At 58.0% G+C, this 25,403-nt stretch overlaps 1 protein-coding gene across 1 annotated transcript in view; it reads right to left on the reverse strand.

The window, feature by feature from the left end:
* HSPG2 (heparan sulfate proteoglycan 2) overlaps positions 1 to 25,403 on the reverse strand; it is a 98,276-nt gene that overhangs the window by 6,453 nt on the left and 66,420 nt on the right. Inside the window, exons 41-86 of the mRNA XM_070404299.1 lie at positions 24,323 to 24,381; positions 23,960 to 24,127; positions 23,701 to 23,811; positions 21,321 to 21,421; positions 21,042 to 21,222; positions 20,149 to 20,274; positions 19,863 to 20,015; positions 19,643 to 19,785; positions 19,230 to 19,365; positions 18,995 to 19,143; positions 18,649 to 18,799; positions 17,922 to 18,091; positions 17,689 to 17,836; positions 17,097 to 17,248; positions 16,770 to 16,905; positions 16,525 to 16,676; positions 15,657 to 15,792; positions 15,335 to 15,486; positions 14,797 to 14,935; positions 14,549 to 14,700; positions 13,813 to 13,948; positions 13,558 to 13,709; positions 13,172 to 13,310; positions 12,461 to 12,612; positions 12,116 to 12,263; positions 10,909 to 11,060; positions 10,388 to 10,529; positions 9,918 to 10,069; positions 9,404 to 9,548; positions 9,151 to 9,291; positions 8,710 to 8,844; positions 8,286 to 8,467; positions 7,595 to 7,790; positions 7,175 to 7,354; positions 6,623 to 6,883; positions 5,377 to 5,581; positions 4,750 to 4,847; positions 3,838 to 4,104; positions 3,048 to 3,157; positions 2,698 to 2,845; positions 2,501 to 2,617; positions 1,730 to 1,841; positions 922 to 1,066; positions 736 to 835; positions 498 to 607; positions 269 to 377 (exon numbers count right to left, since the gene is read on the reverse strand). Coding sequence (XP_070260400.1) covers positions 269 to 377; positions 498 to 607; positions 736 to 835; positions 922 to 1,066; positions 1,730 to 1,841; positions 2,501 to 2,617; positions 2,698 to 2,845; positions 3,048 to 3,157; positions 3,838 to 4,104; positions 4,750 to 4,847; positions 5,377 to 5,581; positions 6,623 to 6,883; positions 7,175 to 7,354; positions 7,595 to 7,790; positions 8,286 to 8,467; positions 8,710 to 8,844; positions 9,151 to 9,291; positions 9,404 to 9,548; positions 9,918 to 10,069; positions 10,388 to 10,529; positions 10,909 to 11,060; positions 12,116 to 12,263; positions 12,461 to 12,612; positions 13,172 to 13,310; positions 13,558 to 13,709; positions 13,813 to 13,948; positions 14,549 to 14,700; positions 14,797 to 14,935; positions 15,335 to 15,486; positions 15,657 to 15,792; positions 16,525 to 16,676; positions 16,770 to 16,905; positions 17,097 to 17,248; positions 17,689 to 17,836; positions 17,922 to 18,091; positions 18,649 to 18,799; positions 18,995 to 19,143; positions 19,230 to 19,365; positions 19,643 to 19,785; positions 19,863 to 20,015; positions 20,149 to 20,274; positions 21,042 to 21,222; positions 21,321 to 21,421; positions 23,701 to 23,811; positions 23,960 to 24,127; positions 24,323 to 24,381 — 6,749 coding nt within the window. The remainder of the gene's footprint in view (positions 1 to 268; positions 378 to 497; positions 608 to 735; positions 836 to 921; positions 1,067 to 1,729; positions 1,842 to 2,500; positions 2,618 to 2,697; positions 2,846 to 3,047; positions 3,158 to 3,837; positions 4,105 to 4,749; positions 4,848 to 5,376; positions 5,582 to 6,622; positions 6,884 to 7,174; positions 7,355 to 7,594; positions 7,791 to 8,285; positions 8,468 to 8,709; positions 8,845 to 9,150; positions 9,292 to 9,403; positions 9,549 to 9,917; positions 10,070 to 10,387; positions 10,530 to 10,908; positions 11,061 to 12,115; positions 12,264 to 12,460; positions 12,613 to 13,171; positions 13,311 to 13,557; positions 13,710 to 13,812; positions 13,949 to 14,548; positions 14,701 to 14,796; positions 14,936 to 15,334; positions 15,487 to 15,656; positions 15,793 to 16,524; positions 16,677 to 16,769; positions 16,906 to 17,096; positions 17,249 to 17,688; positions 17,837 to 17,921; positions 18,092 to 18,648; positions 18,800 to 18,994; positions 19,144 to 19,229; positions 19,366 to 19,642; positions 19,786 to 19,862; positions 20,016 to 20,148; positions 20,275 to 21,041; positions 21,223 to 21,320; positions 21,422 to 23,700; positions 23,812 to 23,959; positions 24,128 to 24,322; positions 24,382 to 25,403) is intronic.

Here is a 25,403-nt window from a genome sequence, read left to right on the forward strand (position 1 = left end):
TGGGAAGGTGGTAATTACCTGGATTGCACGGGTGGGAGAGAGGTGAGTACCTGGGCTCATAATGGGGGTAGGTACTTGGGTAGCAGAGATGGGGGGCAGGGGAGTGTTAGGTGGCAGTGATAGAGGTCAGTATCTAGGAGGAGTGGTAAGTACTTGGGTAAGAGTGACAGCGTGTGGTAAGTACAGGTAGCAGCTGGGGTACAGGTGGATATGAGGGGCACAGACAAGTTCCCCAGGGTGACAGTGATCAGGAGGGGTGGGTCCGAACCTGGGTGGCAGTGCAGGGCCTGGGAGTGCTCACAGCGGCTCCCGGTAAAGCCAGCTGGGCAGATGCACAGGTAGCTGCTGCTCTCCGAGTCCTGGCACCAGCCCCCGTTCTGTAAGGCACCCCAAAACATCAGGCCAAGAATATTGGCCCTCCCGCTCCCCACAGGGCTCTGCCACAGCTGAGGGCAGTGGCCAGGGGCAGCCAGATGGCACGTGGGATGTGGGGTTACCTGGCAAGGCTGGTCCCGACAGGTGGGGCAGTGGGAGATGCCATGCGCTGTGAGGTTGAGGTCATGGAAGACAATCTCCTCGCCCTGGATCTGTAGCTCCCGGACACAGCCTGGGGGGTGGGCAGGTGGATGAACAAAGGTGGGGGTGCTCATTCCAACCACACTTCGCAGGGCCCTCCCAGGCTCCGATGGGCGTTGGAAAGGCTTGGGCAGGGCGGGAGATGGGGAGGGAGCTCACCTATGAAGCCGCTGCTCAGCCCCGCTTTGGGGATGGCGCCATAGTCAGGGTAGCCGCCCAGGTAGAGCTCCTCATTCAGGTCCAGGCCCTGGAACTTGCCCTGGGGAGTGGGAAGGTCAGGAATGGCAAGCAGGCTGGGTGGAGGTGGGGTTGGGGCTGGGAATACGGGGATCGATTGGGTCTCACCTGGGAGGTCCCGTTGACTGGGGCCAGGCTGCCTACAATCAGGGAGCCCTGGGTGAGGCTGCGCAGCAGGGTCACGGTATGGAACCGGCCCAGCACCAGCGGTGTGGGGTGGCGGATGGTGGCCATGCCTGAGCCTGCGTCAAACCTACTCCATGGGGCAGGGCCAGGGCAAGAGAGGGAGGATGTCTGGTTGGTAAGAAGGGCTGGGCAGGGGGCGCAGCCTGGGCAAAGGTGACATCACCATTTCCCGCAGTCCTGCTCCAGTTCCTGTCCCTGCCTTGTGGCCCACCCCATTACCCACTCCCAGCTTGCCCCATCCCTGTGCCTTCCCTAGCTCTTCTCTTCCCCCACACCCCTGCCCTGGGAACTTATCCAGAGTAGACCCCAGGGTTCTAGTTGCCCGGTTCTGAGGCCCTGCAGCCTAGCACCTGGCCTCACTGTTCCTCTGAGATCACCTTGTTTCTTCCCATCTTTGTTTACGGCTGGTCTTCCCCAACTAGACTCTACATTCCCACAAGTGCCGGCACATAGCAGGTGTTCAACAAGTGACTGCAGCAGTGCCAGCTCCTAAGGATGCACTTAGCATCACTGAGTATTTCTGTGCAAGTCTCAGGCTGCTTCCTCCTCCACCTGGGGGCATGCTGTGCCTACTCCAGCAGATCGGGTGGTCGCCGAGGGTAACGGCCGCATCTCCTTCCTCCAGAACCTCCATGTATAACTCAGCAAAGGGGGTGTATGTCTGACTAAAGTCCTGCAGTCTAGTCCCTAGCCCCCCGCCCCCTGTAAATCGGGAGGGGGAGGGTCTCACCGGAACTCGGGCCTCCCACCCACGAGGCCGAAGGAGATGAAGTCGGGCAGCCTGTTGGCCAAGTTGGAGGAGCTGCCTGGGATCCGCTTCTGCCCATTGTACAGCAGCATCCCTTGGGGGGGGGCACAGGTATGTAAGGGCCTCCCAACCAGTTACGGGCTCCCTGTCTGCCCAGCCCAAGAATGAACCACCCACGCTTGCGAGCCCTCCACTCTAACAGCTGTCCCTCCCCTGGGGCACCCCACACAGCCAGAGCCTCCCCACTATATCAGGACGTGCCCTAACAGAAGGCCTTGCTGACGGCTCCTAGGCAGACACTGAATTGGCTTCACTCACACTGTAGGGTCTACCTGAACGAGGTGATGGAGGCAGAACTCACCCGAGTAGAGGAGGAGGCCTGGACAGTGAAAGTCAGAGACCCGCAAGAGGTGGGAGGAGACAGATGAGAGAGAAGAGAGGAGGAAAGGGTGAGAGATGGGAGAAGGAGGGAAGATGGAGCAGAGATAAGAACAGGAAGATGGGACAGGAGGGCTGGGTGTCGATGCACTGATGGCAGAGGGGCCATGGGGAGACTTAGATGAGAGATGTCATGGAGGTGGGGATGGAGAAGAGAGGAGGCGTGAGAGAGGGCCCAGAGGGGAGGCCCGGCAGGCCTGGGGACTCCAGGACAGGGGAGGGCTGAGGGAGGTGAGGAGGACTGGGGGCTACCAGGGCTCATAACATGACGGCAGTTACACCAGGCCCCCCCAAATCAGCTCCTCTCCTGCTCACCATCAGCTGAGTCAGGCCGGAAGGTGATCTTGATCTCAAACTTTCTGTAGGCATCCTTGATGGCGGGCAGTGGCAGGAAGGAGTGGGGGGTCTGCGTGAAGTAGGGCACCACCCGCTCTGTTGGCAGAGGGCAGAGTTAGAGACGATGCCCACCGGGCAGTGGGCAGGGCCCTGCTATCCCGGGGGTACTGTCTTACCTGGTACGTGCAGATCGGCAAAGGCTTTGACCTTGCCCTGGCGGTTAGTGGCAGTGCAGACGTAGGTGCCTGCGTCCTGGGGCTGAACTGAGGGCAGCAGCAGCATGTTGTTCTCCACGCGGCTGCCGGGTGGCAGGTTCCCATCCAGCTGCAAACACACCCACACTTTGGACCCTGCCTGGCCTTAGCCTGCACCTCCATAGGGCCCATCTCTCATGTCTGCCTCAGGCCCATCCTCAAACCCTGAGCACTCTGTGCCAAGCCAGGGCCAGATCCTGGGGGCACTGAGATGGTGAAGACCTGGTCGCTGACCCTCAGGCATGCCCACTGGTCCCCAGCCAGGCCTTTACCTTGCTCCAGCTGATGTCAGGAGTAGGGTAGCCAGAGGCCATGCAGGGGAAGGCGGCTGCAGAACCAGCAGGCACACGGACCTCTGGGGGTGTTGAGATCTGGGGCAAGGCTAAGAGGGAGGAAGGAGACAGAGGCCATGAACGGGATGACAGCCATTGTTTGTGAGCCTAGCCTATGCCCTGACGTGTTCATTCCTGGTTGCACAGGTGGAACCGGGCAGAGGCAGGGCCCAGGAACAGGTCCATTTGACTCCACAGCCCAAGACTCTTCAACACACCTGGCCAGAAAGTGGTGCCAGGTGAGTTGAAGGGGACCTGAGAAGGGGTAGGTACTAAGGCAGTGTGGGTCAGGAAGTTAGGGGGCAGGGCATAGGGTTTGGGGTGAAAAGGAATTGCCTTTGAAGAAAGCACAGATTTGTGTCTGCTCTGCATCCACTGCCCTTGTTTTATTCTCTTATGTCTGTTTGGTGTTTACAGGTCTCAGCCCTCAGACTGGGCTGTAGGTCTCCCTCATCAGAACAGGTGCTCCAGTAGGTAAGGACTACATATCCATTTTCCTTGGACGCCCCTGGGGGTAGCCTTTTCCTGCAAGTCCCAGCCTGGTCCAGAGGAACACTCACGTTTATCCCCTGCTGCCACCACTCTTATGAAACCTGCCTCTTAAATACACAAAATTGAAACTTTCCAGGAAAGTGGAAAGGGAGAGTCAGGCAGGCAAGGCAGGAGATGGCAGCATGAGAAACCCCTGCCACACTCTCCAGTCCCCACGGAGGTCCCTGCTGGCCCTCACCTTGCACGAGCAGCAGCACATGGGACTGGGTGGTGCCGGCGGCGTTGGTAGCGGTGCAGCGGTACTGTCCAGCGTCGGCCAACTCTACGCGGGCAATCCTGACGATGCCTCCGCTCTGCATGATGCCAGGCCGCAGGCGTCCTCCAACTTTGCTCCATGTCACTTGAGGCTTGGGGTCACCCATGGCCAGGCACTCGAACTCCACAGCATGGCCGACCACCACGGTCTGCACGGAGGTCCGGATGTTGATGAGCACCGAGGGCAGGGCTGGGGGAGGAGGAGGCAAAGGCAGCGTGAGGCCAACCTGCTGCAGGCCTGGCCTGAGGGTGCGGGAAAGGTGAGCACTGGAGCCCTAGGCGTTCATTCGTTTCTTCATTCACTTTTTAAAATATATATACATTTTATTGATTTTTTTTACAGAGAAGGGAGAGGGATAGAGAGTTAGAAACATGGATGAGAGAGAAATATTAATCAGCTGCCTCCTGCACACCCCCTACTGGGGATGTGCCTGCAACCAAGTACATGCCCTTGACTGGAATCGAACCTGGGACCCTTCAGTCCGCAGGCCGACTCTATCCACTGAGTCAAACCGGCAAGGGCCTTCATTCACCTTTTGAAGCGTTTACTCATTAACACACTCGCTCTTTGCTCTTTTGTTTATTCCTTACTCACTTGTGTATCCAATGTTATTCTTCATTGGTTTGTCTGAGCACCCACTCACTCCACCCATCTCCCTTCTTCCTTCTTCCCTTGCAATACTTGTCAACCCTCTTACTCTATGCCAGACACAGCATGATACAATTGGATCATTCTCTTCATTCATAACATTTAAGGGGCTTCCTAGGGAACACAGTCCCTTTTTCCTCATCTCTGTCCCCTGCTCTTGGCAGAGGCCTGACACCACCATCTTACCTTGGACAACTAGCTGGGCACTGGCCTGGGCCTGTCCCCATGGTCCATAAGCCTGGCAAATATATGTCCCTTGGCAGCTCTGGTCCAAGTTCTGGATTCTGTAAAGAAAAAAATAGTAAGTCATCAGTGAATAAAAGTAATTGGTGAGAATGCTTTGCAATTGCATGGGAGTTCAAAGCCACCAGAGATCAGCACAGTGTCACTTCCAGTTCCCCAGAAACCATGTGAGGTGGGCAGGGTGGCAGGCATGGTGGCATGACCACACTCATTTTGGATTAACATCTTATGGTTTAGAACTCAAGGTAAAAGTTACCAATTTGCAGAGCTGCAACCTGGATCATGTGGCTATATCTGGCCACAGAGCCTGTTCTCTTTCCTCTATATAATAACACGAATATGGGCCACTCTTTACTAAAGGCCTTCCATATGCTAAGCACTGTGTCAAGTGCTTTAGATCATTTCATTTTGATCTCATAACCCACTGTAACACTGAGGTCAGAGAGGTGAAGTGACTTGCCCAAGGACACTGTTTTACGTGGAGCCCCAAGAAGGCAGGTATTCTAACAGCCCCGCTGTACACCTGGGGCCGGGGTGCCCAAGTTCAGTCCTGCCCCCATCCCCACTCACCGGAGCACCCCATCCTGCACACTGTGGCCAGGAGGCAGCTGACCCCCTTCCTTGACCCAGCGGAGCTGGGTGTCTTGGTCGTTAGGCACGGCACAATGGAACTCCACACTGGCCCCTATGCTCTTGGTCTCCAGCTGAGGCGTGACCTGAACGGTGTGTGTGGATCCTGCTGGGATGGCGGTGGCAGGGACAGAGCCGGAGGGGCCTGTGGGGACATGTACGAGGGTGTGTATATGTGTATGTGTGTGACCCCTGACGCCTCCCCAGGACCCAGGGAGCCCCATCCTAAAATTGAGGGAATATTCTTCTCCCGGTAGCTTCTCTGACCAGAGAAAAAAGACCTTTCATTGGCAGATTCATTCCTTTGCTCGCTCAGGCAGTCACCCAATCAACCCATGTAAGAGCCTGTGAGGCGCTGGGCTCTGTGCTTCCACAGGCTCCTGTCTCTCCTAAGAGGATCCATGGTCATGGTGAAGGCGTGGGTCCTCCGGCAGGGGATGGATGGCAGGTGCAGATACATATTATCACCATTTACTAAGTGCCTACTGTGTGACCGGCTCTATGTATGTGTATCTCTCTTAGTCAGCCTATGTGCTGGCATTGTTCTCTCTACTTTACAGACAAAGAAACCGAGGTATGAGACAACTTGGCCATGTCTGACCACTACCAAGTGACCGAGCTGCCCAATGAACCCAGGCTCGTTGTAGCCCAGCCTCTAGACTAACGGGCTACATGCTCTTCCACTTCTAGAGTGTGGGGCCCAACAGCACTTGTTTGGCCTTGTGTAATTGATGGAGGAGACCATGGAGAATGGATTCTTCGGAGATCCACGGGAACCCTGGGCACGCCAGGGGTGGGAGCTGCCCTGTCACACATGCACGGTCAGCAACGCCAGCATTTACAGAGCCTGTTCTGGGTCCTGTGGTGGACAAGCCCGGGGCTGCTGAAATGACTGAGCCCAAGCCCTGCCCTGAGCGTCCCCAGTCTGGTAGGTGAAGTCCGGAGGACTTAGGTAGACAGCCCTCGGCAGTGCGAGGTCAATGGCAGTGGAGGGACGCAGCCATGAGAGCTGGAGGTGCTGAGAACTCAGTGATGGGGTCTTCAAGCTTTGGAGAACAGGGGAAAGGAGGGGTTTCCAGGTGGAGTAATGGAGGGAGGTCCTTGTGTCCTAAGTGGGGGTCCCAGGTAAGGAAAGGGCCTGGAGGAAAGCTGACCCATTCTGCCCAGCCTGAGCTAGGTCGCTCACCTTGAACGTGTACCAGGGTGAAGGCCTCCGCCGAGCCCACCCTGTTGGTCACCTGACAGCGGTAGCGGCCTGAGTCCTCGGGAGCCACCGACTCAAAGTGCAGCATCTCGTTCCTGGCCGTCGCCCTCCTGGGGAGGCTACCACCCACACGGCTCCACTGGAAGGTGAGTGGGGGCGTCCCATGAGCCAGGCACTGGAGCTGCACCGCCTCCCCTGCCCTCACCAAAGTGTGCTCCGGGTCCGTGGTGGCGTACGGTGGGCCTGGGGGAAGGGGACACAGAGGTGGGGAGAGGGGAAGAACAGAGGTCAGATGGGAGCAGGAGACTTGCCAAAGAACCAAGGACACTGAATGGTGAGCCCCAAGGACTGGGGATAAGGGAACCAAAGGTCCCAGGAGGGAATGTGGGCTTTAGGCGAGAGGAGGCTCTGGGGGGCTGAGGTGCATGGGACCTGCCGGATGGGGTTCTGTCCAGGGTGTAGCCTGGTCAGGGGGAGGGGCTCAGACCTGCACGCGGTACAGACTGGCCCACGGAGGGCAGATGAGTGCCTTACTCTCCACATGCAGGAGGATGGTGGCCTCAGCATGTCCGGCAGGGCTGGTGGCGTTGCAGATGTACTGGCCCGAGTCCTGCTGGGCTACCCGGGGGATGATCAGTGTGTCACCTTCCAGCTTGTGCTGCCAGGGCAGTGGGGAGCGCAGCTTAGACCAGTGGATGGTGGGCTGTGGGCTGCCTGTGAAGCAGAGTAGAAAGTAGCAGAGGTCACTGGGCTACCCCAGGGTCCAGCTGGGAGTAGGGATGGTGAGGAAAAGACCTGGGTGGTCTTGCCCCTTCACGGGAGGCACTAAGTGGGCACCTCAACCATCACTAGGAGATGCAGCAGCATGGCACCATCTTCAGATTTCTTGTGTCTAAAATTCAAGCCCCAGGCACTACTGCTCTGCCTGCCCCGTGTGCCAGCCCCCGTCCACACCTGTGGCTGAGCAGCGCAGGGTGGCCGTGTGTCCAGCTTCCACAGTCAACTCAACTTCTTCAACCTGGACCTGTGGGGCCCCCGGGGTCACGTTGCCCGTGTCCACAATCACCTCCACCCGCTTCTGTGCCGTGCCCAGTGCGTTCTGAGCTAGGCATACATAGGTGCCCGCATCTGATGGTTTAGCTGATGAAATCTGGAAGAAAGCAAGGAGGCTGGTCATGAGGGAGGACCTTGGCATCAGCCCCCACTCTGCCTTGGCTTTACCTCTTTCCTCTACCCTTCCTTTTGTTTTTAGCTTTCCTATTTGACTGGCTGCTTGAGAGCTAACACTCAAGACATCCTATTGGTCCGTCTATCCATTCACCCATCAAACCGCCCACCTATTCATCCATCTACCCACCCATCTACCCACCTCCCCACCCATCCAAGCCCTACCCTCTCTTCTTTCCCTCCCTCCCTCCCTCTCTCCCTCCCTCCCTCCCTTCCTTCCTTTTTCTTCCCACCCATCTTCCAATCTACCCACTATCCACCTATCCCATTCCTCCCTTTCTCTCTCCATCCATTCATCACCCGACTACCCATCCAATGTTCTTTACTTCGAGCATCTGCTCAAGGATGGGCCCTGACTGGGCCTCAGACCCAGAGATAAAACAGCCCAAGCCTCTGGCCAGGGGAAGCCATGCCTCACCTGCAGCATCGTGTGGCTGTCCACGAACCCAAACATCTGCTGCTCCAAGTTGGTGGGGGTGCCGATCCGAGTCCAGCGAGCAGAAGAGCGGGGCTCCCCAGCACTGACACATTCCAGGGTGATGGCCTTCCCCACTTTCACCCGCACAGGGCCCTCGGGGAGCACAGACACCGTAGGCGGCCCTGCCCAGAGGAATAACCGCTGATCCACATGCAGGCTCTGCTGGTCACACTGTCACCACCCCTTCTCAGTAACTACCATGTGGGTACTTGTCTCCCCACTGCACAATGTGGAAACTGAGGTTCAGAGAGGTAGAGTGCCCGAGAGGGAAGCAGTGGCAGAGGCAGGATTTAAACCTGGAGGCTCTGAGCTTGAAATCGGGGCAGAAACAGGAAGGTAGAGCCCGTGGGGTTGGCGCCCTCACCATGGACGCTGAGGTTCACGACGCTCTGGGCCACTCCGTAGGCATTGGAGGCCACGCAGCGGTAGGCGCCGTGGTTGCTGGGCCGGGTGCCCACAATGGTGATGATGGAGCCGTTGGGGCTGATCTGGACATTGTCTGTGGGGTTGGCATATGGGAGGGTATGGTCAGTAAGGGTGTCCCACGCCTGGGTGCTGTCAGTAGGTGTACCTCTGCCCCACGCCCCTGACACCTCCAGCCTGGATATCCAGCTCACAGGGTCACAGATGGCAAATGAAAGAGTCCTTGCAGACTCCTGGGTCCAGGCCAGAGGCCCCAGAAGGGAAGGGCCTTACCCAGGGTCACACAGTGAGTTTGGTGCCATCCTCAGCCTCTGCCCACCCACAGTGGTGATCACTATACATTGATACCTGCCTCCAGTCCGACCCACCCCACCCAACTCACCCTCCAGCTCTTGGTTACGAAACTTCCACTCAATGTTGATGGGGGCTGCCCCATCGTGAATGAGGCACTTGAAGCTGGCATCCTGGCCCTGCTGCACGGTGCTGCTGGGCGGGTCGATGGAGATGACAGGGCTATTAAGGCCTGGGGATGAGGGGCACGGAGGGCTGGGCTCAGCAGGGCTGGGTTGGCTCAACCCCGCTGCCTCAGCTCCAGTCTCCCCTCTTTCCCCTGCCATGGCATCTGCCACACTCACGGTAGGAGGAGCCCGCTGCTCTAGGTGGGACAGTGACTGTGAAGGAGGCCTCCTGCTCAGGGCCTGCACCGCCAGCTATGCGGCACACGTACTCGCCGGAATCGGCTGGGGAGACGTTGTGAAGACGTAGCTGGGAGCCATGGGTCTGTCGGAGCGAGGATGGGGCAGCCATCAGGCCAAAGACTTGGACGGGGCAAGTCCCTAGGCCTGGCTGTGCCTGTGCCCGGGAGTTCTCCCTCGGGGCTCAGGGCTCCAACTGATACAGGTGAGCTTCATTCACAGAGTCCTACATGTCCAACCCCCTACTTTACAGAGGAGGAAACTGGCTCAGGAAACAGCTCAGCAGCAGAGCCAAGAAAAAACTGGGTGTCGACACTGGTGAACTCTTCCCCCAAAAGTACTTTCTCCCCTGGGGCCCTCACACTGGCCAGGGTTTGCATGAGGTTTGGGGTGCAGAAGGCAACTGCAGGTCAAACCCTGCCTACCTGGAACCACCCCACCCTGGTCCCTATACCTGGTGCTGGGCAGGGAGGCTGCCCCCACGCTTGTACCATGTGACCTGGGCGTGGGCCTGCCCGGGAACCACACAGTTCAGGTCCAGGGTCTGTCCTTCAGCCACATGGGAGGAGGAGGCCTCGATGTAGATGGGCTGGGCCAGTCCTGGGGCTGTGGGCACAATGGGTGGGTGAGAAAGGCAAGTCTCCTAGGGTGAAGGCAAGGACCTAAAGTGAATGCCAACTGGTCCTCCTGGAGGCACAGTGACTGCCACGGCTACGCGCCATTGACCTAAGAGGGGTCTCCATTCCCTGGGGGCCAAGATGCCATGGTGAGACTCAGCGTTAGACCCTGGTGGCTGGGGAGCAGCTGGAGGACCTCCAGGGAGCCCAGAGCCAGAGCCCTGCTGGGAGAGGAGGGAGGAGCAAGGCCAGAAAGGGCCCCCTACTAGCCGGTGCCCCACCACCGCCCACTGCTCCCATCACTCACCGGGAATGGGGTCCGGGCTGGAGGCCTGAATTGTGACCTGGACAGAAGTTCCCAGGATGTCTGAGCCGCTGGTCACCTGACAGGAGTACTCGCCAGAGTCAGCTGGGGACACCTGGTTCAGCCTCAGCAGGGGGCCGTGAACCTGGCCGAGGTTGGGGTGAGAGTGGGGAGTGAGCTGGGCCAGTGGCCAAGGCCTTCAGACATCCACGTCCTCTGGAACCTGTACCCAGGACTGCCATATGCAGTTGTACAGGCTGCATCCTGCCAAAGGCAACCCCCTTTGACATCAGACATTGCAGCGTATGTTTATTATGACATTTTTTCTGGGAGGAGGAGTAAGAGCTGCCCTCTTTTAATTCCCATCAAGGTGCTGGGGGGCCAGGAGTGGCACGCAGGGTTCTTGACCTCCTGACACCCAGTGATCTTGGGGCCACCTTCCCTCCGGGCTGGATTCCGGCAGGATTGCCTGAGCAGGGGGTGGGGTGGGGAGTGCCTCCCCCTGCTTTCTCCAGCCCCCTTACCTGGTGCCCAGCGGGAAGGCTGCTCCCTCGCCTGTGCCATGTGACCTGGGCGTGGGGCTGCCCAGGCACCACACATTTCAGATCCAGGGTCTGCCCTTCAGCCACGTGGGAGGAGGAGGTTTCGATTCGAATGGGTGGGACTCTGCCTGGGGCTGGGGCACAAGTAGAGGTCAGTGAACTGGGACTGCGCCCCACCCCCCACCATGCCCTCAGTCCCAGCCCCGGTTTCCCAGATGTTCAGACCAGAGACCATAGGCAGGCGGCTTCGATTCCCCCTTCCCCATTCTCCTGAGGCCGGGGGCAGCTAGGCTAGTCTAGTGGGTAGAGGTGCCTCATTTTTCCAGCCCCGCCCCAGACACTGGTCCACCATCTCCTCCTGTGCTTCACTGACAGCCAGGACTCGGGGCTCAGGGCTCAGGGCCAGGCACCTCCCCACAAATCACTGATGTTTCCTAAACATGAGTTGTGTGTGGCTAAGAACTCAGACTCTGTGGCCAGACTGCCTGGGTTCAAAACCCAGCTCTGCCATGAGTTCTGTGACCTTAGGAAAGGTACTTCACTTCTCTGTGCCTCAGTTTCCCCATCCGTAAAACGGAGAGAGCAAGCATACCTACCTCCAAGCATCATTGTAAGGATGAAATAAGCTAATGTGTGTAAGTATAACATTACTTATGCTGTATCATGTCTATTACTCAGCAACTCCTGTGCTGTTATCATGTCTGCCACAGCCATGTGTTCCCATGTGTTCCATTTTCCCTTTGATGGATTCATTTTAAAAAAAACCCTTTCATACTTAGTTCCGTGACAGGCAATAATTTCCATGAAATCATGACAGGTTTGATGTGCTGCTGTTTTCCCCCTAATATACCACTATTAATACAGAAGATGTCTATTAGGGTGCCACCTCAAATCACCCTCACATGCCCCCTGTGTGCCCTACAGGTGCACTGCCAGTCTTTAGGGAACTCAGGTCATTGTTGCAAGAGCTCGACTGTCTCCACTTTACAGATGAGGAAAGTGAAACGCAGAGAGGAGAGGACTGTGTAACATCTCAGGGTGTGGACAGAGGAGCTGGGACCCAGGCCCACATATGCCAGGCTCCAAAGTCTCTGCTCCAGGGCCCTAGAGCTGCACCCCACTTGACCTCTGCCTGCTGGTCCCCCCGCCCCCTTTTCTAGCCTCCTGGCACCACTGTAGGGACTCTTACCAGAGACAGGAACAGCACTGGAGCCAGAGGCCTCAACGGTGACCATGATCGAGGCCTCCAGGGAGCCAGAGCTGCTCACCACGCGGCACATGTACTCGCCGGAGTCAGCGGGGGACAACTGGTACAGCCGCAGCCGTGAGCCGTGAGCCTGAGCAGGGACAGGACAGGGAGACAGAGGAGCAGATGTGGCAATCAGAACCCTTGAAGGATGGTGCCAGGGAGGCAACTGCATCCCACAGGGTCTCCCAGGCCTCCTGGCTGGGCAGAGCTTAGGGAGCAGACCCCGATCCAGGGCCTCCACACCCAGCAGCCCTCCCACCATTTCCTGCCCCCAAACTCCCGTACCTGGTGGTGAGCTGGGAGGCTGCCCCCACGCTTGTGCCACGTGACCTGGGCGTGGGCCTGTCCAGGGACCACACAGTTCAGATCCAGGGTCTGCCCTTCGCCCACGTGTGAAGATGATGACTCAATTCTGATGGGCACGGCACCCGCAGGGGCTGGGGGCACAGAAACACCAAGTCGGGGCTTTGGGCATAGTCAGAATGGGGAACAGCTGGGTTGATAGACACACCTCAGCCATAGAAGCTCCCACCCCCAAGGTAATAATGATACAGTTAACACTTACTAAGCACTTACAGTGTGCCGGGCACGGCTCTAAGCACTTTCTGGATGTTAACTCATTCAGTCCTCACAATATTCATAAACTTTCTTCGATGACAGAAATGTGCTATTACCTGCACTGCCCAATACAGTGGCTACTAGCTATACTCATGTGGCCACCAAGCACTTGAAATGTAGGCTAGGAATTTGAAGTTTTAAAGAATGTAATTGCACATGTGGCTGGCAGCACCGTGTGAGACAGCTCTATGAGGCTGGCATGAGCAATATGCCCATTTCACTGAGGAGGAAACAGGCCGGGGGAGGAGGATAACTCACGCAAGTCCCTTCTTGGTATAGGCCGGATTCAAACCCAGGCGCCTTTCTGCAGGGCCCGTCCTCCCCAGGGCCCCGTAACCTGTGTCTCCTGGTCCCTTCCAAGGTCTTCATCAGACTCACCGGAGGGGTTGCCAGCATTGGGGGACACTGAGACCATGATGGAAGTCTCCCGGGCATCGATGTTGTTGTTCGCCCGGCACACGTACTCGCCCGAGTCGGCCACGGACATCTGATACAGCCGCAGGAGGGAGCCATGGGCCTGGAGGGTAGATGGGGAAGGAGGGAGAGAGGAAGTGGAGGGGCCAAAGGGTCACGGACTGGGCCAGGCCTCTTCCCAGGCCTCCCTCGTCAGAACTCTGAGGCTACCTACCCTCTGTCTACCCGGGCAGCAGGGAGGACTGCCCCAGGATTGCCAGCTAATGCTTCGGGGTCTTTGCCCCACGGCTGTTGGTGCACCCACCCCAGGAGGCGAGGTTCCACCCCCACTGCCACGTTCCACTCTGTACCTGGTGTCGGGCAGGAAGGTTGCCCCCACGCTTGTACCACGTGATAATGGCCTGGGGCTGCCCAGCGACCACGCAGTTCAGATCCAAGGTCTGCCCTTCGACCACTGAGGGGGATGAGGACTCGATCCTGATTGGTGGGGAGACACTGGGCACTGGGGACAGAGAGGGTCAGATGTAGCCAGTCAGCCAACACTGACGGCGCCAGAAACCTCTTCTTGCCCCCACTTCCTGGACCCCCTGCCTGTGTGCTCTCACCATGGGAGGAGCTGCTGCCCTGGATGGTGACGATCAGCGAGGTTTCCTGGGAGCTGGCGCCGTTACTGACGTGACACACGTACTCGCCTGAGTCGGCTGGCGTCACCTCGGGGATCCGTAGCCGGGAGCCCACGATCTGAAGGGGAGCAAGTGTCAGTGGGTGAGGGCAGCATCTCCACGTCTTGGGCACCGCTGCTGCCGGCCCTGGACTCTGGGAGCACCCCTGCCTTGCCTGGGGCCAGCCCTCAGCCAGCCTCCTTCAGAACTCTCACAGCAGCCTTCCTGAGGCTCTGGGCTGGGGAGCACAGTGCCTCTAGCCTTTGTACTGTTCCGCTGAGGCCCATCCTAGTGACTCCAGAGCGCCCTGCTGTGGCTCCTGTTACACTGCTGTCAGCTGGCACATCTGCCTCACCTTGTAGCCTGTGAGCTCCCTGAGGGCAGGCACCTGTCTCCTTCCATTAGGAGTCCTTAGTGCCAGGCGCAGGCCTTGGCCTGGAGCAAGTTCTCAGGGAAGTGGAGTGAGTGACTCATAGAATGTTCTGCTAAAACATGGGATTCAACTGAGGTCAGAGGGGCTTATCTCCATATCCTCAACACTGGTCGAAGGCCCATACAGCAAGAACAGCGGTGTTTGTTGAATGACTAAACGAGCACAGAGGAGGTGCTGAGAGCCCCTCCTGATTCCCATCAAGGCCAGTGCGCTCAGCTTTTGCCCTCCCTGCCCGCTGGTTAGTACCTGGTGCCGTCTGGGTAGGCTGCCTCCACGCTTGTACCAGGTGATGGTGTGGGGGGCTTGGCTGGCCACCAGGCAGTTGAGGTCCAGGGTATGTCCATGGGCCAGGGAGGACGAGGAGGACTCGATGCGGACGGGGTACACCACACTCTGGGCTGGGAGGGGGGGACGGGAGGCAGGGTGTGGAGCCGCTGAGGGTGGAGAGGCCCTAGCGGCCACACACCACTTTCCATGACCCCTGAGGTACTCACAGTGGGAGGGACTAAGGCGCTGCTGGATGGTAACGAGGACTGAGGCTTCCTGGGGGCCCGAGCTGCTGGCCACACGGCAGACGTACTCTCCAGAGTCCGCTGGAGTCACCTGGGGCAGCCACAGCCTGGAACCACGTACCTGAGGACAGGAGGAGGCAGGCTCAGAGCTGGGCACTGGGGCTCGCAGCCAAGCTCCTGCTCCCTTTTCTGGCCCCTCCCAGTCTGCCCTTCCTCCCTCCCCCCCGCAGCTTGTGTGAGGACTGGGGACTGGGACCCAGTGTGAGGACTGGGTCCCGCAGGAAGAAGAGGGGGACCGGCATCTGCTGATGTGCTGCAGGGAGGTGAAGTAGTCAGTGTGAGCCATGTGGCAGATGAGGACACGGAGGATCGGGAGGTCAAATGATTGGCCTAACGTGACACAGCAGGCCAGAGGCAGAGAGCAGCATCCGCACTTGAATATGCCTGAATTCAGAGACTATGGTCCTTACTCTGTAGTCACAGGGTCCTTCAGGCCCCTTAGTAGCTCCCCACCTCCTACCTGGTGCCGGGCAGGAAGGCTGCCCCCACGCTTGTGCCACGTGATCTGGGCGTGGGCCTGCCCAGTGACCAGGCAGTTCAGATCCAGGTTCTGCCCTTCTGCCACGTGTGAGGAGGAGGACTCAATCCGGATTGGGAGGGTGACTCCAAGCGCTGGGGACAGAGAGCAGAGGGTCAATCCCTGGCTGGAACGGGAGGAGGAAGTATGGGTGAGTGAAGGGAGGGGCTTTGGTCCCGTGAGATCCTGCCATTGCTGGAGTGGAAGCCTCCCCTGGCTGGGCCCCCCATCTCTCCCCCCACCTCCCCCGCCCGGTACCACTCACCAGGCACAGAGCTCACAGGCTCGATGGTGACCCGGACAGAGGTCTCCAGGGGCACCGAGCCCCCCACCACACGGCACACATACTCGCCCGAGTCAACTGGGGACACCTGGTGTAGTCTCAGCAGTGAGCCGTGGGTCTGGCGGAAACGGAGGTGAGGTCAGCAGGGGGCTCCGTGAGATCCCTGCACTAAAACATGTCTCTCTCTCTGACCCCTGAGGCCTGGCCATCAGCTCTATCCTGCTTAGGGGTGGGGAAGAGAGGTCTCGTCCCAGGGTGGCCAGGAGGAGCCATGGTGAACTGGACAAGCACCAATACCACATTCCATCAATTCTAGGACATACTTTCTGATGTCGCTGACGCCCTGATGCGTCTTTTACAGTGAATAATCTTACAATTAAATGGCAGCTTTTTTTCCCTTAGAGACACATAAAATAATGGCGCATCTTGCAATCAATGGCATCCTAAATTCTATAAAATACATGAATAATAACAGCTAATGGAATTACAGTAAAAACACAGCTCATAGTACTCTCTGTGTGCCAGTGCTCTGAGCACTTTGCATAAACATTAATTCACTTCATCCTAAGACAACTGTGTAAGGTAGGGGCTATTACCATTTAGCAGGGGCTGAAACTGGCACGGAGAGGTTAAGAAACAAGCCCAAGGTCACAAGCTAGTAAGCGGTGGAAGCAGCATTCACGCTGAGGTCCAAGAGTCTGGGCTCTATCCCTGCACTCTACACCTGTGCAATGGAGCCCACGGCTTCCGTGGTCTCAGAGGAGCCGCCGGCCCTCCCCATCTCTGACCTCACCACCCAGGGGCCTCCCTCCTGTTTCCTCATTGGCCCATCCATTCTCGAGTCCTATACCTGGTGCCGGGCAGGGAGGCTGCCCCCGCGCTTATGCCACGTGACCTGGGCATGGGCCTGCCCGGGCACCACGCAGTTCAGATCCAGGGTCTGCCCTTCAGCCACGTGGGAGGAGGAGGACTCGATACGGATAGGCTGGGTGCCAACAGGAGCTGGGGGAGAAGGTCAGTGGGTCACTCCAGTTCTCTGCAGCTGCCCGCCTAGTCCCTTTTTCTGTCCCAGCCCAGCCTGGTGGCCCTACTCACGGTAGGCAAAGTTGGCCCCCTGGGTGCCGGTTACTGTAACTGTGATGGAGGCCTCCATACCATTGTTGGCCCGGCAAACGTACTCGCCTGCGTCGGCTGGTGACGCCTGGAAGATGTAGAGGCGGGAGCCGCGGACCTGGGCAGCATGGGCAGGGGTGTGAGGAGGGCTTGCCAGAGCCCAGCAGATGCCCCCCTGCCCACCCTTTCCCCGTTCCTCCGAGCTGGGAACTGCCAGCCCCTCAGCTCAGAGGCCAGGATCCCTGCCACCCAACTGTCCATGGCTCAGCCCAGCTGACCCCCTCCCGCCTTCCTGCTGCTATGATGTACCTGGTGCCGGGCGGGGAGGCTGCCGCCACGCTTGTACCACGTGACCGGGGCATGGACCTGCCCTGCCACCACACAGCTCAGGTCCAAGGTTTGCCCCTCGGCCACTGTGGAGGATGAGGACTCAATCCTGACAGGAGGGATGGGTCCTGGGGCTGTGGGGAGAGGGGTGAGGGTAGTAGTAGATGCTGCCAGAAGAGAGGGCAAGAGCTGTCCACCCTGGAGCCAGCTTGGCCTTGTCTTCTGAGGCCAGGCCCGTGTTTGGGGGGTTGGTGGCCTGGGCTTGATGTCCTCAGCTAAGCAACCCTGGGGGAAGGGCCGGGGCACAGGCAGAGCCTTGCAGAGTAGAGTGAGGAAGTGGAAGAGTGAAGGTGGTTGAGGCTGGGAGAGAGGATGAGGAGGCAGCAGCAGAAACATGAGGAGTGACGTGGCCAAAGAGTGATGGGAAGATGGTGGGTAACTCAGAGAAGTGGAGTCTGCTGGGCCAGCTCCAACATGAGCCTCCTGCCCGAGTCACAACAGGAGTCCCTAGGGCTCAGCACCTGGGGAGGCTCTCGACCTCCTCCAGCTTGCCCTGTCACCGGCAGTCACTCACCAGGAAGGGAGCCAGCGCTGGAGTCCGAGGCCTTGATAGTGACCAGGACAGAGGTCTCCAAGGGCCCAGAGCCAAGGACAACTCGGCACACGTACTCGCCGGAGTCTGCTGGGGACACCTGGTGCAGCCGCAGCAGGGAGCCGTGGGTCTGAATGCAAACAGGGAGGGTTGGGAGGGAGCCAGAGCGGCCCAACCCAGGCCCTCCAGCAGGCTGGCCCTGGGGGCTGCTGTACCTGGTGCCGGGCGGGGAGGCTGTCCCCACGCCTGTGCCATGTGACCTGGGCGTGGGCCTGCCCGGGCACCACGCAGTTCAGATCCAGGGTCTGCCCTTCCGCCACGTGGGAGGAGGAGGACTCGATGCGGATGGGCTGGGTACTGCCCCGAGCTGGGGACCCACCAGGAGCTGGGGCACAGAGAGGCTGGTCAGATGGGAGACCCGTCTGGGGCTGGGACCTGCTCCTCAGCATGGCCAGCCAGGCCCCTCTTTCCCTCCCAACCTCCAACTCAGAGTTCACGGTCCATTTGCCCACAGCCTAGGCCAAAAGATGCAGGCTATGCCACAACCCCTTTCTATCGTGTTTGCCGTTTTCCTAGCATATGGTGGTGGTATGGTCCTCATTTCAGAGGAGGAAACTGAGGCCCAAAAGGTAAATGACCAGTTCAGAGCTGATAAGGGGCAGTGCTAGGATTTGAACCCACATCAGCCTGATTCCCTACTCATTGTTCCACCCTGATTCCGCTGCTTACTGCGGAGCTCTGAAAACAGCAGCCTCATCATGGCCCCAGGTGAACTGGACCAACCTGATCCCCACCTTAGTCCTCTCAGCTCCCCAAGCAGGGAGTGGAAGGTCAAAGCCTGCCTAGTGGCCCCCCTTTCCCTGAAGGGACCACAGGCACCTCCCCTGGGAACAGTGAGGAGGTCCCAGGGCTCGGCCTCTGCCCAGGCCACCTGCTCCTCACCTGGGGTGTTGTTGGGGCCTGAATGGGTGCCGTGGAGGACAGAGATGGTGATGGAGGCCTCCTTGGAGTCTGATCCGTTCTCCACTCGGCACACGTATTCTCCAGAATCAGCTGAGGAAACCTGGGGGAGCCGAAGTCGGGAGCCGTGCACCTGGGCCGGGTGGGGACAGAGGTTATGTGAGGATGGGGAGGGGGCTGTGGTCACCACTGAGCCGCCCCATGCCGGAAGCTGGAGACGGAGGAGAGTAAGGGCTGGCCCCTGTGCGTAAAGTGCCAGGGCTGTGTGGAGCCTCCCTGTGCACAGGACCACCCCGGGACCCCTGCCTCAGGCTCAGGGAGCTCATACCTGGGTGTGGGGAGGCAGGCTGCCCCCTCGCTTGTACCATGTGACCTGGGCTTGGGGTAGCCCTGTCACCACACAGTTGAGGTCTAGTGTCTGCCCTTCAGTCACAGAAGATGATGAGGACTCAATCCTGACTGGCAGGGGGCTGGCACCTACAGGTGGAGGCAGAGGAGTGAGTTGGCCTCAGGAGAGCCCTGGCTGGCGCTCCCCACACCTCAAGCCCCCACAGGCCCTGCACCTGGAAGGACGACCACTTGGATCCGGGCCTGCGCGGTGCCGGCGGGGCTGGTGGCCACGCAGAGGTAGAAGCCGGCATCCGCGGTCGTGATGGCTGGGATGAGCAGGGTGGCGATGTCTGTGTGCTCGGACCGGGCCTGCCACACAGGAGAAGGGTCAGTTGCCTGAGTGGCTGTGGCAGCCTGGCAAGGGCTAGCCAGCGAGGGTAGGCAGAGGGGGGAAAGGTAGAGGCAAGCACAGAGCCAATATTAGGGCCCAGCTGGGCACCAAAGAGGCACGGAGCCAGGCCACCCTCTTGGAAGTGACCAGAGCCAGAAGAGGCAGAGATGGCGTAGGAAGTACAGGTGGGAGGGGCAGATGGCAAATGCTGGGACTCTCTTGAGCCTGTGGGTCTGGCCAGATGGATCTCCTCACCTGTGTGGGGAGGCTGCCCCCTTCCTTCCGCCAGGTGATGGTGGCACTGGGCACACCGGCAGCCCTGCAGTACAGCCTGACAGTGCGGCCTTCGTGCACTTGGGTCCTCTCTGGACTCACCTGGACCCTGGGCCCACTGCCCCCTGCAGACAGAGCCCCGTGAGAACACCTCTCTGGGCTGCCCATGTGCTCCCAGCCCACCCTCAGCCTGTCCCCTCACCATGCACATGGAGCATGGCCCTGGCCACATGTTGCCCGGCGCTACTGCGGGCATAGCACAGGTACTGGGCTTGGTCCGAGGGCTCCACAGCTGGCAGGCGCAGGATACCGCCATGGACTTGTGCCTTCTGAGGTAGCTGGCCACCAGGACCCCCTGATGTGGAGAAGCGGGTCAGCACCTGCTGGGCGGGCATTGCTGTCCCCCTCCCCACAGCCTAGAACGCTGCCCCAGGCCTCCCACATCCAGGAGAGCCAGGCCCTGAATGTCATTCCTGTCACGGCCTCACCTGTCCACTCAAGGGTGGGCGTGGGGTGCCCTGTGGCGCTGCAGCGGAACTCGGCCAGCTGCCCGGGCTGCACTGTGAGCTGTGGTGGGTGGATAGACACCACGGGGGCAGATGGGGCGCCCGAGGCTGACGGGAGAAAGAACATGTGGTTGGGGGAAGTGTCTTCTGAGCTTCCAGGCTGCTCTCTTTGCTTCTACTCCAGCCCCTCAGGGCCATTTGTCTACAGAGCAGACAGAGGGAGCTTTTGAAATGTCAATGGGGCCTGTTACTTGTGAATTTAAGGCCTATCTGTGGCTCCCTATTGCTCTTAGAATAAAATCCGAACTTCCTGCTATGATCCGCCAAGTACTACATGCACTGCCTACATCTTCAAGTTGATCATCCCCCACCCCCTCCACAGCTTCAGCCACATTGGCCATGCCGTTCCTCATACATCAACACGCTCCTGCTCCGGGACCTTTGCACGGGCTGCTTCCCCTGCCAAAAACACTCTCTGCCGGCTCTTTAAGTGGCTGAACACTTTCCCTTCCTTCAGGCCTCAGCTCAGATGTCACCTCCCCAGAGGGATCCTCCCTCACCACCCATGAAGAGTAGCTCACCCTTCCCCCACATCATCGCTCACTTTCCTATCACCATTTATCACTAACCCGGCATGCATCACCCTGTGTAATTATCCTGCATGTTCGTTTGTTCCATGTTTATCTCCGCCCTCCTAGAACATGTAGTGCAAGAGAGCAGAGCTCCTGTTTGACCTCCTTTGCTCTGTTTCTTCAGAGTCTAGGCCAGGACCTGGTGTACCATGGATGCTCAGAAACTGTCAACTGAACACTAGTCCTGGTGGGCATTGGGGAAGGCCGGGGGTGGTGGGCCAGGCATGGGCATGAGCAGCATACCTTGCACATGCAGTGTGGCTGTGCCCTGGTCCATGGCGAACATGTTGGAGCCAGTGCATACGTAGGTGCCTGCGTCACTTGGCTGGGCATTGCGAATGGTCAGGATGCCATTGAAATCCATGGCTCGGTCTGGCAGTTTCCCATTGTGCAGGCGGGTCCACACCAGGGTGTAAGCCGGAGACTGCAGGTGGGGCAAGGGGATGGGATGGGGGTGAGGGGTGGCGCTCGGAGACCCCAGAAGATAGAGTCTCCCCGGTGACCGCTCCATGCCTCGCCCACCTTGCTCTTGGCTGTGCAGATGAAGGTGACATCGGCTCCGGGGCGCACACTCTGGCTCCGCTGCTCCTCCACTGTCACCGTGATGGGCTTACTTGGAGCCTCTGCAGGGACGGGAGGCCCCCGTGAATGGTGTGCGGCCAGGCCCTGTCCTGTGGCCAGTTTCTCTCTATCTATCATCTTGTCTGGGTGTCACTTGCTTCCCAGTCTAGCGCAGATTCCATTCCCTGGCACTTCCCACCCTCATCCATCCGAACCCCATTATCGTCTTTTTTCTGCTGGCACCAAGCAGCCAGCGGGCTGTGACGGGAGAATGTCACACCATGAGCCCACTTGGCTCCAGTTCACGACCGCAGACCACAAATGAGCTCTGAACACTTCACACTTCACTCCAACTGGCCTTCTGGGTCTGGTTCAAGTTCCCATCCCCCCCAAATCTTTCCCACTTCCTCCCATCCTCTCCACCCTCCAAAACGCCCCTTCTACTTTTGTAGCTAATGGCTTCAATTCACACTGGCTGAAAAACAAATTGCTAGACGGGAATTTTCCCGTCTTTCCAAATCTACCTACCTCCCTCCTTGCTGGTCCCTGAGGAACAAGCTCTCCCTCCACCCCCCCCCCGCCCCCACTCCCACCCCACCCCCGCTTTCTGGGCGCTGGAGCCCCTCCCAGGGACTCCCTCCCTCTGCTGTGCCCGCTCTGCCACGTCACTCTCTCCTCTCCCTCCCCACTGGATCATCCTCTCCACAGACAAATGTGTCCTAGCATATCCCATCTCTGAAAAGGCCCCCTTAACGCCATACTCGCCCCAGCTACCACCCCATTTCTTGGTCTCCCTGCAGAGCCAAGACTCTCGAAGGAATTGTCTATACTCGTTGCCTTCCCATCCATTCTCTGCTTCACTCGAATCTAGTTCTACCCCTTCTCTCCACTGAAAACAGCTCTCGTCAAAGCATGCTCATCAGGGGTTATTTCCCTGCCACATCTCACTTCCTCCAAGCATATGGCAAGGCTGAGCACCCCCTCCTGGAAGCCTTCTCCCCTCTGGGCTTCCAACACGCACCTCCAGTCTCCCCCTAGCTCACTGGCCTCACCTGCTCCAGTCTCTTGCTGTAAAAGAGACTCCAACTTGCCATGCTGAAGTTGGAGCTCCTTGTGGCTCTGTCCTCAAGCCACACTCTCCCTGGTAATTTCACCCTGTCCCATAGTTTTAAACACCACCCCTAGCCCTAGCCAGTTGGGCTCAGTGGATAGAGCACTGGTCTAAAGACTGAAGGGTCCCAGGTTTGATTCTGGTCAAGGGCATGCACCTCGTTTGCAGGCTTGATCCCCAGCCCCGATCGAGGTGCATGCAGGAGGCAACCAATTGATGTGTCTCTCCCACATCAATGTTTCTCTCTGTGTTTCTCCCTCTCCCTTCCACTCTGTCTAAGAATCAATGGAAAAATATCTCAGGTGAAGATTTAAAAAAATATATATATATAAACACCACCCCTATGCCAACACCCCCCAAATTCATTTCTCTGGCGGGGGCCTCCTTCCTGAGTTGCAGACTCACATATCCAATGCCTGCCGGATGTACCTACTTAGGTGTTTCCCCAAACATCTCAAACTTGGGATTCCCCCTGGCTTGTTTGTAGCAGGTGCTGCCAGTGCCCCGCCCAGTCCCCTCACCCTGTTCCTTCAGTGCCACCAGGTCTGACTGCTGCCAGCCACTGCACTTCTTCACACAAGGGCTTTCTCAGGTCACCAGAGACCACCGTGCCTGCCCAGGAGGTGGGCAGAATGCAGGGGAACTGATGCTCCTACAACAGGCCCCAGTTGATGCCTGATAGGAGCTGGTATGTACATACCCCAGCACCCTCAATCCTGGGGTGGGGTGACTCCTAGGTGCCTGCTTTACCCTAGAGCTTCCCAGAGTTCCCTTGGCTGCATTAAACAACTGCTCACAGTGGTAACTTGCTCAATAACACACCTGTTGCTGGCTGCCTTCTCTTCCCTGTCTTTCTTCACCTACTAAATAAACTACTAATATGCAAATCGTTGTCTCAGACTCTGCTTTTGGGGGAGCCCAAATGAAGAACCCTCCTATCGAGCCTCTCTCATGGCAGTAAATGGCACCCCATTTGCCCGCTGCTGGAAACCAGATGGCTAGGCGTCATCCTAGACGTTTCTCTCTCCCTCAGCAACCACAATCAAGTCCGGCCATCTTTGCTCTAAAGCCAGTTCTTAACTCCATCACCTCTCTCCATCTCCATGGCCAGTGGCCCTGTCCAGGCAACCACCAAGCCCTCTGGGAGATGAATGTGCCAGCTGCCTGGGTCTGCAGCCTCAGCCCAGCCCAGGGCAGGCCGTCCTGGGGACGAGAGAAGGAGGAACTCACCAGTGACCAGCAGTTCTCCGCGACTGGTATTGGCATGATGATGATTACGACAGGTGCAAATGTAGACCCCAGAATCAGAGGGCTGGACGCTGGGGAAGTGGAGCTCGGAGCCTGGTGGGGAACAGATGGGAACTCGTCGATGCAGATGCACCCTCCTCCCATCACCCAGCCCTGTGGAAGGGCAGGACCCCAGCAGGGCCGAGACAGGCCAGTGCCTCCCCGTCCACTGGGTGGTTCATGGGGTTGGGGCCATGGGTACCTTGATGTCGCTGCTGGGTGCTACTGGGCAAGGGCCGCCCATCCTCACGAGACCAGTAGAAGTAGTGGGGTGGGCTCCCACTGACTTGGCACCTCAGGGAGTGGGGGCCACCTTGGGGTACTATGCTCCGAGTCGGTTGCACCTGGACCACCAGTGGGGCTTGGTCTGCTGGTAGGGGGAGGGGAGGACAGGAGAGGCCATTCAGGTAGGAGGCCGAGCATATGGCACTATCTCAGTATCTCTACTTTTCCAAAGACTGGCCTGCCCTACTCCTGGTCCTGTCCCCCAGACCTAGCACCTCTCAAACTCCCTAGGCTCCCTGACTTGCCCATCACCCCAACCAGGGGCCATGGTCCCACTTACTCTGTGGCAGGCATCGGCCCCCTCGCACATTGGGGTTCCCCACGTAACCTGGGGCGCACCTGTAGGGGAGGAACAACGACCAATTCTGTCAGCTCCCAGGGCACCCAGTGCCTCATGGTGGACTTGGGGAGCTGGCTGCCCAGTATGGGCTGGGAAGGCTCAGTGCTCTGGAAGGATTTCATACACCAAAGAGGCCTCAACACAGTCCCTTGGTGAACTGAGAAAGGGGAGGGCAAGGGAATATCAGCAAGTTAGGTGTGGGGGTGGTAAAGCCTTTATTCTCCAGGAAGACATTCATTCAATTAACGTTTATTAAGCAACTATTATGCTAGGTTATGGAAATACAACAGGGAACACAAAGTTCCCGCTCTTACGAAACTTACTTATTGGGAAACCAACATGACTACATAATGGTGCAGCCACTGTGGAAAACAGTATGGCGTTTCCTCAAAAAATTAAAAATGGAACTGCCATTTGACCCAGTAATACCACTTCTAGGAATATATCCCAAGAAACCAGAAACACCAATCAGAAAGGATATATGCACCCCTATGTTCATAGCAGCACAATTTACAATAGCTAAGATTTGGAAACAGCCTAAATGCCCATCAGCAGATGAGTGGATTAGAAAACTGTGGTACATCTATACAATGGAATACTACGCTGCTTTAAAAAAGGAATTCTTACCATTTGCAAAAGCATGGGTGGAACTGGAGAGCATTAAGCTAAGTGAAATAAGCTAGGAAGTGAAAGAAAAATACCACATGATCTCACTCATTTGTGGAATATAAAGAACATTATAAACTGATGAACAAAAATAGATACAGAGGCAAAGAAGCATCGAACAGACTGTCAAACTACAGCGGGAAGGCGGGGGGTGGGGGAGGTAAGAGACCAACCGAAGGACTTGTATGCATGCATATAAGCATAACCAATGGATGCAAGACACTGGGGGGGAGGGGGAGGACATGTGCCGGGGGGTAGGGGAGGCTGGGGGGAGGTCAATCGGGGAAAAAAAAGGAGACATATGTACTATACTATTTGTAATACTTTAAACAATAAAAGTAAATAAATGGAAGGA

Source organism: Myotis yumanensis, unplaced genomic scaffold, assembly GCF_028538775.1.
Source record: "Myotis yumanensis isolate MYYU_CA2020_CCGP unplaced genomic scaffold, mMyoYum1.0.hap1 SCAF_2, whole genome shotgun sequence".
Taxonomy (NCBI): domain Eukaryota; kingdom Metazoa; phylum Chordata; class Mammalia; order Chiroptera; family Vespertilionidae; genus Myotis; species Myotis yumanensis.